Consider the following 11,253-nt stretch of genomic DNA (forward strand, 5'->3'; position numbering starts at 1 on the left):
CACACACACACACACACACTACACCACCACCACACACACACACACACACCACACCACACACACCACCACCACCACACACACACACACACACACACACACACACACACACACACACACACACACACACACACACATATATACACACACACATATACATAAAGTTAAATGTCCAGGCGAAAATGTCTATATGGATTTTGCCGTTGCTGTGATGGAAGCGATCGGCTGGAGAAATTCATGGTCGGTATTTTCTGAAGTAGCGACTGAAACTTCGTCGTCTGCGCCCGAGGCTGCGATATCGATAAGGGCTTACCTTGCCGATCCCCGTGAGCTCCTTTACGCCTATCCTCCTGAGAAGGGCAGGAGGTGCCGGAGGTGGTGATTTGAGAAGGAGCGCAGCATATCCATTGGGAAAAATAGGCAACTCATCAGATCCGATGTTTTCATCGCCGGAACGTCGTCTACGATGCGGGCTCGATGACAAATTCAGTTTTTGAGCTGCCCTGTGACACAAAAATGTTTATAATTTAATATTGCTATCGTGCGTTGTATAATATATTATACATTTTAAACAAAAATAGTTTTCCGGAAGAAATTTAATTAAATAATTATTCGTTCATTGATCTCTTCAGCTGTCATCACCTTGTCGCAAATAAAAATATTAAATATTAAATATTACATTCCCATTCCAAGTTTGTAATCATCAAATTCGCTGCGAGTAAGAATGTATCATAACAGTCAAGAGCATCCAAGTTTACTCTCATTTCTACTTTCTCGAGCCTGGCCCGAGAGACAGATACCTGCGGAAGGGTCGTTGTATCCCGAAAGGTATGTGTCTCGAGGGTGACTGGGTGACATACTCCGCGGAGCGGGCTTGGTAATCAGCGGAGGTAATGTGCCGGAACCCCCCCCTCCCCTCCACTCCCCTGTCGTGCGGGGTATACCGAGGTGGCCGCGTTTAAAGGGGTGCACCGGGAACGAAAGCGCTCGCCGATGCTCGACGTCGGCGTCAGTTTTGGCGGCGGGTAGGGAAGTTACGCAGGGTGGCTGCCCTAACTTCTCTCCACCCCTCGTGGGCCTCGTTAACCCACGCTCTGTGAAATTGGAAATACCAGCGACCTCTCGCGCACTCGTTCGCCCCTGAGGTCGGACCCCCACCTTCGCATTCCCGCGCTCTGCGGTAGGCGCCTCCAGCGGGCTGTGGAGCGTCATAAAAAATGGAAAGTATGGGGGATGCGACTAGGCGTTGCGTCGAACGGGACGGGCAATTATCGCCGCGAGATGCAGTTGCTTTGCGCCGCGTCGCATTCGTCTGTCACGTGAATCATGTCATTCGTTGCTCTTTCCCTTCCGCTCGAGCAGGTGCGAACGAACGATGCGTGAAACGACTTACGAGGATTGCGACATGCGTCAGCCGACGATTTCTTTAATAGATTTTAAAGCTAATCTTGGAAAGAAGGAGAGACCCAGATGAGACTTTATCATGCCATTCGGAGCCAGTCTCTTGAAGTATAAGTAAAATAATAGGATAATTTTGGAACACACGACCATTTCCGGAATTGATGGCTACAGTAAAAAAACGTGTTTTCCTTCGCTAAAGTAGTTCTCAAAGTTTCTCTATTGAGTAATGGGTTTCATAGGAATTTAAGGATTAATGTATTTACGCTTTTTTTATCAATTTTATGTGTGTGACTGAATTTAACCAATAAGATTATAATTTTACATAATAAATATCAAATATATACCACCATCAGATATCTGCAGATAGAAGAAATCTATAAATTTTTTTTCTTTTCTCTTACCTTTCTCTTTTTCTTTTCCAACATCAAATTTCATAAAAATATAAATAAAAAATTAATCTTTTAATAAAGTAGGATTAATTAAAATAATTTCTGCGAACAGACAAAATATACAATGCCATGCGAAAAAAAAACACTTTAAAGTTAATTATGAAATCAGTTAAAAATTGTCAATTCTGTCTCGGATAGCCAGGATACGCATGCAGAGCGCGAGCAAACCATGTAAACCTTTAAGGCAATTATAGTACCCGGCAAATATCGCACAAAAGCTTTCGGACGTTTTTTATTTGAGTTCAACGACGCCGAATTCACGTAACGCGTGCGCGTACGGCTCGTCGCAGCCGCGTAACATCCATCGACAAGCGGAATGTTTTGCCGGCCTGTTCAAAAGGATTGTTTTCGCGCACTATCAACGCTGTTGCGCGCAATAAATGGTATCGACAGAGAGGAAAAAAAAGCGGCTACGGGAGATCCACGAGGTCGCAGCTCGTCGTGCCGTTTTAACGAGCACGGACTGCTTGCGAAGCTGACGTGTAGTATCACGTTGTGTGCTTTGGAATTTTATGCACTTTTTCTGCATCGAGCTCAAGTTCTGAGTTTTATGCTTGATTGAATTATTTACTATTCTCCTTTCTCGGAGAGACGAGAGACCGAAAAGAGACGGGACGAACGAGGAAATTTATGAAGCGGGACTTTGACGAATAAATTATCTACATCAGAACTCTTTTAAAATGAACCAGCGGTTCCAGAAGTTTTTTCAATGATAAGAACAACGCAAATGTTTTTTAATTTCTTTTTTGTACAATCTTATAGAGATATTGAGTATACGCCAAAGAGATAATTGCGCTAATATACATCTTGTATTTCTTCGTAATATATTTTAAATCTCGTAAAATTATAACTACCAGTAAAATGATATCAAATGTTACTGCGCATTCTTTACGCGATGTGGAATGCGTAATAAAACATGACCCCGGCGAGATATTTCTGTAATTAACGTAGGCACAATTAAGCAGTCTGTCTCATTAGTGGCTTGAGAGCTTCCAACGAAAAAACAAATTTTTTTCTCAACATTACACAATAATAAAAATTTATCGCGGGAAAAATTTGAAGCGCATAAAAAATGAGCTGAAAATTTGATAACTTTTATTTAAAATTTGTTTTATCATATTAAAAAAAGATTTATGAAAGATTTATGCTATTATTGATCTGTTCCTGCACTAGACTGTTCTAGAATTCTCTTTCTCACTTTAAACAAATGTCAAATGTATATCTATTTCATTTTAAGTTCCAAAAAAGTGTACACTAGTTCAATTTCAATCACAGAAAACAGATCTGTTATATGCTATTGTATTTAACATATAATCTAGAAAAAAAATGTATTTTTTTATATAGCGATATACATTTTAACGTATTTTAAAATAAAATTAAAAATTGATTATTTAAAAATATTTAACTGATTAAATATTTAAATAAATTAAAGGTATAACTAATGAAAGATTAATTACTTTGCCATATATAATGGTAAGTAAAAAAACAATTGTGTCATTCATTTTAAAATAAATATAAAAGTAAATACAAAATGAATATAAAAATTAATTTTATAAATCTATAAATTTTTAAGTAGGCTGTTTTATGTGTACACAACCAGAATGAAAATATTATGGTATTTTATCACGAGCTGGCAGTCGTAAGATTACGAAGCAAGCGAAAAGCCCATTCTGAAAGTAATGTATCTTCTATACTTCGCAATATGTGCCTAAGGAAAATCTAAAATAGAACGCGAACGAATGTGGTAGACGCAGGTGCGTGTCACAAAGGCGCAATCTATTTCATCAATCAGGAGAAACAGATGCGTACTGGATCTCATACATGTATTCAAAACCTCCAATGAAATATCGCCGAAATCCCCATATTTACCGTTGTCATTGACATTTAATATCTTAAAAGCGGAGCACAAAATGCCGATATGAATGGAATATTAAACAGCGCACACTAAAAATATGACTTTTTATCGATTTCCACAGTTCATATTGTAAATCTATTTGCATTACTCGCAAAGTGTATTTTACACCCAAATATTATATCTCAATTTTCATTGTTTTATTTGATAATTTATAATTAAATAAAGATAATATTTTATATATACTTCAAATAAAGCCATAAAAGTTTTTTTCTAAATCTGAAACAATTTATTCTAATTTAACAATGTATGTATAAATCGCAAAATATATAAGTTCAATTATTGAAAAATTAAGTAATTATATTATCAAATTTTAAGATTATACAATATATAAAAGTACGTATATAAATATAGAATTCTCACTGAATATTTTTGTGATATATTGAAAAATGAATGTAGTTGTAATTGTACTTGTTTATATTATTAGCATTCTACACGAAGCAAATTAAAATGGAATTTTATATTGATTTTTATTTATTAAAATTATTTTTAAAAGACAAATGTTTGCTAAATATTTTTAAATTTAAAATAGTAAATCAAATTTAGTTAATAAAATGTAAAAAAATAAAAAATATTAAAAAATAAAACAAAACTATAAAAAAAGATCAAAGATACGTCAAGTACATAAATGTATTCAAAGATATGCAATGAAAATTTAAAAAACCTTATTCTATTCAAGAGTTAACTGTATAAAAATGAGTATAAGATTAACGAATATAACTAGGCAAATATATCAAAAAATAATTTCAAAAGACATACAAAAACCTATAGAAACCTAAAAAGTTATTTATGAAAAATATGTTATCAATGCAATTACTCAGCAATAATACTGTTCGAAAATTTTAACTTTGTCTTTAGCATGTGGAGTGTCATTTCTCGAAAATTTTTAGCTGTTGAATTTAAATCCGTCTTCAGAAAAATTCTATTGTTACATTTACGAGAAAATTGGAATAATTTAAGCGAAAAATCAACGATTTAAAAGTAAATGATTTTGACCATGTTTAGAATGTGGTATTGTGATTAAAGAAATTTTGTTTTTTCAATTTTAATTACAATCTTAAAGTGTTATCTTTTAAATCTTTATCTTTAAAATGAATTTTTTTTGTTTCTGCATGATTTATTATGACCAAATTACATATGTTTGAAGTTGGATATATGTTGGATATGCTTGATACTGTATTGTCGCTCTACGCGTTCACTTAGCGCGAGATACTACAAAGAGTAACCTGTATGATTTTTTTTTACATAATATGAGTCCTTTAATTATTCTGCATATAAAAATATTAAGATAGGGATAAAAATCCCACAGTTTACGAAATGTTTCGTACTTTATTCTGGCATATACTGACATGAAATAATTTAATACTTGTTAATACTTGTTAATATTTAATACTTATTAATTTTTTGTTAATCATATCTTAATACTTTTATAAATTGAGTAATGAGATGAACCAATTAATGTAAAGAAAATACATAGTTGCTTATCTAAAAAATTATTCATTTTGCCTACATATTTTTTAAGTAACTATGTGTCCTGTACATCAATTGATTTATCTATTATTCTAAACGATAATAATACAAATTAATTACAAATAAAGTTTTGTCATATAGCATACTGGAACGTCATTAATGTTTTATTAATTGTTTAAAACTTCCTTAAACTTACAAGATGTAAAATACAATTCTAAAAATTCACTAAATTGGAGTCAAGCCTATGGCATACAATGCATTTTTTTCTGTTAAATTGTTTGCATTTCGATACATTATTAGAATTGCTTGAATATACATTACTTGAATTAGACAGAACGCGCAGAATTTTTAATAATTTACTAAAACGTAAAAGCAGTCTAGCAAGAAAAAATGCATCGTGTGCCGCAGACTTCACTTGTACAATTTAGCATATTTTTAGGATTGCATAATATTTTATGTCCGGGAGATTTTATTTTGCATACGTGAGATGAAGAACTGAGGAAGTTTTAAAGCAATAAAAACATTAATAATGTTTCAGAAAACTGTATGACAAATATTTTTATTAATTTATATCGCTATTTTACCTAATTGTTCGTGATATTTGTATTTGTACCTCTCTCTATATTTAAAGGTCATTTATTTATTCAGCTATATTTGAAATGCTTTTCATGAAATGACTAATTTCAGTTGTAATATTGACTGATTTTCCCAGCGGAGCTTTCAATGTATTATATTCGGTTGCGGGCAGCGCGTTTCACGGTTTATCGCGTCGCACGTCGAGCGATTGTAAATTTTTTGGAACGCACGTTTTTACAATAATACAAAAATCGCGGAGAGAGAGAGGGGCGGAGGGGGACCTGCAGGGTCCGCTCGTAATTCGTGTGGAAATTACACGCTTAATTCGCGTGTTATTTACGAGCGAACGGACACTCGTCGACCACCCTCGGGGGAATGGACAGGGGAGGTCGAGGTATAACACCGCCCTTCTTGGCAATCCGCCACGTATCTCGGCTTAATCAAGGAAATTATGGCGCGAATCGCTCTAAACGTCCGGTTCCGTTAGTAAGGTCGCATATTTCGCGCCGCGACAAATTCGATATCAGCATGGCGTGTGAATTAAAAACTTATGACGAGCGGCACGTGACGAGGTTTTACGAGCCCGCAGCAGAGGGAAAACGAGCAGGTCGGTCGCGAGGAATTTTGTAGGTGGTGGATTAATTAAACAGCCCGTACAAGAGCGGCACACACCACAATCGACCTTTCTGCCTGGCAAGACCACGAATAAACTCGAGGGTGAACAGCAACGCTAATAGCAAGACCACTAAACAAACGCGCATATCATGGTACACCGTTACGAGTAATCGCTGTGGAAAATTATCCATGTGGACATCCGAGAGACTAGGTGATGTTTTTTTTAACAGGACAAATTACATAGTATTTACGTTCTATCTTCTTCTTATTCGCGCATTCGTCAAGAAAAATGTTACATAACATCTCAAAAAAATTTTATTTCTGCGATTACTTTAATATTCATGGATCTCCTGCACAGGTGTATTCAGGATTTCGGTCGAGGAGAGGGAGGAGGGAGGGGGGAGGAACAAAAATTTATCTTTACACAAAACTTGTCATTAATGTTTATATTAAATATATTTATATTAAAGCCTGCAGCCTTCAAAGATCTTCAGCAAACGTTTTTACAAATAACGCGTGAGACACAAATTGGGCAACGAATATTTACTTTTCAGCGCCAAAATAATTTTCATAATTTAATCATGTTTCTTTTCCAAAATTTAGATAGTAAAATAACTATAAAATTAATCTTTTTAATTGAGCAAAATTTTACAAATGAAGATTATATTGCTCTAACTGAGCTTTATCAACGATATCTTAAGCTGTCTGTTGCAAGACGGAATGAAGGGGTTTTGATAGCCACCAATGATGTTGAAAGTTATAAGATTCACCGAGCCACGACAAATTATTTGTCGAGACTGGCGGCAAATGAAATTTCTTCCGGACGAATTAAATTTGCATCCTCATTAACTGCTTTTCCTGTCTGCAGAAAGTTACAAAGCTCTCCGTCGTTCGTGTAAACACCTTAATGGACGCTCAGTGAAAAATCTCTAACATTTTTATAGCGGAACATTTCACGAAGAAAATTCTTTCTTTTTTCACCATACATTGTACGCAATGTATCGGCAGCGTGCCTAACGTTATCACGTGCATTGCACTCCATGGTATCCCATAGCGAGGGATAATTGTAGTTTAAATTCAGCTCTCCCTACCCGTTGCAACCGATATCGGTAATCGCATTATTACGTGAATCCGGCTCCCGACCTATTACTAGTGAAGTATTATCGCTCGAAAAGTTAAGCCTCTTACACTGGCTCTACGATCTATAAATTTTACATTGCTCTCGCTTCAAACGCGCTCGGCTTTTGGACGAATCTTCCTATGGCAATCCACAGAATGGCAAAATAATGTACTTGAGCGTCATGCGATTTAGAATTCTCAATTGAAGCTAGCTGTACGTACGCGCGAGACAGAACGCTATTTTTGTAACAGAGGTTTAAAATGATGAATAATAATAAAGAGTTAGACAGATATTTCATACTTAGGCCTAAAAAAAAATAAGAGAGAGAAAGCAAGCGAGTGAGAAGAGAGGAAGAGAGAGAGAGAGAGAGAGAGAGAGACTCTAAGAGAAAAGTCTGTATTTTACCCATATTTATCTCTGTAAAGTTAGTGCACCTTACTTTTTAAAAAGATAACTTTTTCTCACAGTTCTAAATGCATTCCTAAGAGTTCTGGAATTAATAAAATTAAAAATAGTTCTCGTAAATTTAGTTAAAAAAAACGTATTTAAGAGAAATTTTATTATCTTTTACATTATACGGGAATACTGAAATATATTTAATTAATGTTTCCTTCAAAATATATTTCTAAAAAAGATTATCATACCTCTGGTGGTAACCTCATTTCTGTCTTTTTTATCAGCCTTAAAATTTGCTCTTCACGACTACGCAACATATCACTCTCAGCATGACAAATGTTTGAATAATTCCTCCCGGTGCACACACTTGAGAGAGTGCGAATCGTTACGCGATCGAGTCCCCGGGACGAAGGACGAGAATACGAGCCACACGAGCTATGTGTAACCACTCCATAAATTACGTAACAGCCCGTTCTCGTCTCTTTTTACTTCGCACCCCGAAGTGCGCGACGCGGTACGCGATGGCTCGGCAAACTCGCCAATCCCGTTTGCACCGCCGCGGTGGCGGATGGCGGGTGGTGTCCTCTTTTCCTCCCTCCTTTTTCCCTCTGTCCTCTATCGTCCTGTCCCGTTTCATCGGGACTCTGTCACGCACCTTTCTCCGTTCGGTTGCCCGGAAACGAAAAGAAAACATCGACGGGATCTCGCTAGAATAGATGGAGAGTACATTCGAGAGGATGTCGCGTCGCTCTCCGGGGTTCTCCTTCGGATAAATCTCGTCACTCTCACGTCGAAACGACAAATTCCGCCCACGCTCCTCATACCCTCTTTTGATTGAATTGCCATAATCGATCCATGAAAAATCCCGACCGCGTATTCAACGACCTCTCGCATTACCTCCATTCTCCCCGTATTTTTCTTAGCCCGGGACCTCTTCTACTCTCGTGCTTTATCCCAGCGAGATAATCAAGAGTGCATTTGCTTTAATCCTTATCAACCTTTTGCCTCTCGCCGCGCATTTCTCGCTCCGTTTGCCCAACTCGTCTATTTTTTTGAGATTTGAATCGACAATCTTGCGTTTTTCATTTTTTAACAAATAAAATCTTGTTTGTTAATAATCGCGTTTGTTAATAATCTCAAGCAAATTTCAATGCGACTCTCATTGTTTTGTCACTTTTATTGTTCTATCGATATTCTCGATAATCCTGATTATTTTCTTGTTTCAACAACATATGTTTTATTTGTAAATATAATCATTTATTCATTATCTTTCAAAATGTTCATTTTTATAAACAATTTATGATTTCCGGTATGTTATCAACAAATACGTATCTAAACTAATTAACTAGCTATATAACTACATGAAAAGGATGACTTTGCTGAAATATCTAAAAAAAATTTAACTAAGTACTGCAGTTCTGAAAATAATTTTGTTGGGCCATTAAAATAATTATGTAAGACGCTTAAACTAGTTGCTAGAATCAAGATCTTTTATATTTTACACTCATTATGCTTGAGCATCCTATATAATTATTTTGATGATCCAACAAAATTGTTTTCAATCTTTCTGTATATATAGCTAAATTTTTGGAAACTTCAGTAAATTCTTTCCGCGTTACAATAATAATGTTTAATTTTTTATTTCGAGAAAAAATGTGCACTCGTAACTGAGAGTTTATATACTTACCTAAAAAGAACTACCGACAATAACTCGCGTATTTCGTGAATAAGCAAACTTGGACGTGTTTTCTCGCGGGAAAGACTTGACGAGTCGATCTTTTTACCGAGATTTACATGAAGTAGTAAATCCGTTGTAGGTATTCGTAAAAGTATCGCGCCCACAAGAGAGGCTCGTTTAACTTACATTGGCGTCGTGCATAGCTCTCACATCGTAAATCATGCGGAATGCCGCTCCGTCAAGAGTAGCAAGATTTTGTTATGGTCGGAAGGAAGCGCAGATGTCTCAGCTGGTCGATCGCTACAAAACTCTGATTGAATTGCTTCATTTGCTGGTATGTAACAAACTGACTGTCGCAGACAATAGTCTGCGCAACGCGTAAGATTCGATGCCGAGAGAGACATTGCGAATAAGACGGAAGGAAGATTGTAAGGAAAAACAGAATAACAAGAGAAAATATGAAAAATTATTAATATAAAGCATTATTTATATATAATACTTAAAGAAAATTAAGTGAATCATAATAATGACATCACGTTGTATTAATAGAAAAATAACGCAACTAAACAAAATTAAATTTAATTAAGCAAATTCTATATTCTCTCAAAGTATATATTATTAATGCTTAAATATTTCAATGTGAATTTATATCCAATTTATTATCCAATTCTGAAAACCATGCACCAAAATCTTTTTTTAGTTTTAAAACACAATTACAATAAAAAGAACTAGAGTAGTAAAATATCACATATTAAATTGACAAGCAATTTAATAATATTATAAATGCTAATAAATATCTTCTAAAAAATTAATATTCTTTTTATATCAATGCGGCGATAAAAATTTTTTAGAAAGATTAAAATAAAGTAAATGGAAAAAGTTCTTTTGTATATCCGACATAAGCATTGTTTGCTTTAAGATGCATCAACGATACAAGAAATTTCACGTGAAATGACGGTTTGTTTGTTCCTTTACAAGGCTCCAGAAGATCGGTACTGAAGTTCAGGAACGCCTTGTGAATCCACATTTCAAGCCTCTCCTTCACCCTCGTCTGCCTCGCTGCTGTCGAGTCTCGTAAGGCGCCATGCCGATCGTAGTGGAAAAAAATAAAGAAAGAAAAGCGCCCATTGCTCGTCTCGATAGTTTCCGTAAGAGCTGTCGATATAATTTCCTTTCTACATGAACGATTGCGGGAGAAAACATTTCACCCTGAGGCATCCGGAATGCATCCCTACGATCCGTGAAAGGGGATGCGGCTTTCGTTATTTTGCGGAAGGATGGAATTTCTGACGTTTTTGACGAAACGCGTCCGATGTCGTGAAGAAGATGCAAGTGACGAGATAAATTCATCCGCAATCGCGCATGAATAATATTTATCTTGCGACAAGCATTACCTGCTCTCTGTATTCTATGCATTCATGGGTACGATATGTTACTTCGTTTCAGTTCTCTCCTTCTCCTTCTTTTTATTTTCTTTGTAAAGAAAGTAGAACAATATATACACAAGATTACATGCATAAGTCAGTTTTTAATTAAAATATCATAATATTATAGTTTTCAAGATTTTAAAAAATTATTATTGCAATTTTCATTTCAATAAATGAATACTTCTTGTTAATTAACAAGAGGAGAAATGATC

At 35.4% G+C, this 11,253-nt stretch overlaps 1 protein-coding gene across 1 annotated transcript in view; it reads right to left on the bottom strand.

The window, feature by feature from the left end:
* LOC105621580 (kinesin-like protein CG14535) overlaps positions 1-1,404 on the bottom strand; it is a 147,085-nt gene extending 145,681 nt beyond the window's left edge. The window contains exons 1-2 of the mRNA XM_012203050.1: positions 1,391-1,404; positions 311-500 (exon numbers count right to left, since the gene is read on the bottom strand). Coding sequence (XP_012058440.1) covers positions 311-500; positions 1,391-1,404 — 204 coding nt within the window. The remainder of the gene's footprint in view (positions 1-310; positions 501-1,390) is intronic.
* Positions 1,405-11,253: the final 9,849 nt, after the last annotated feature.

This window comes from Atta cephalotes (assembly GCF_000143395.1).
Source record: "Atta cephalotes unplaced genomic scaffold scaffold00034, whole genome shotgun sequence".
Taxonomy (NCBI): Eukaryota; Metazoa; Arthropoda; class Insecta; order Hymenoptera; family Formicidae; genus Atta; species Atta cephalotes.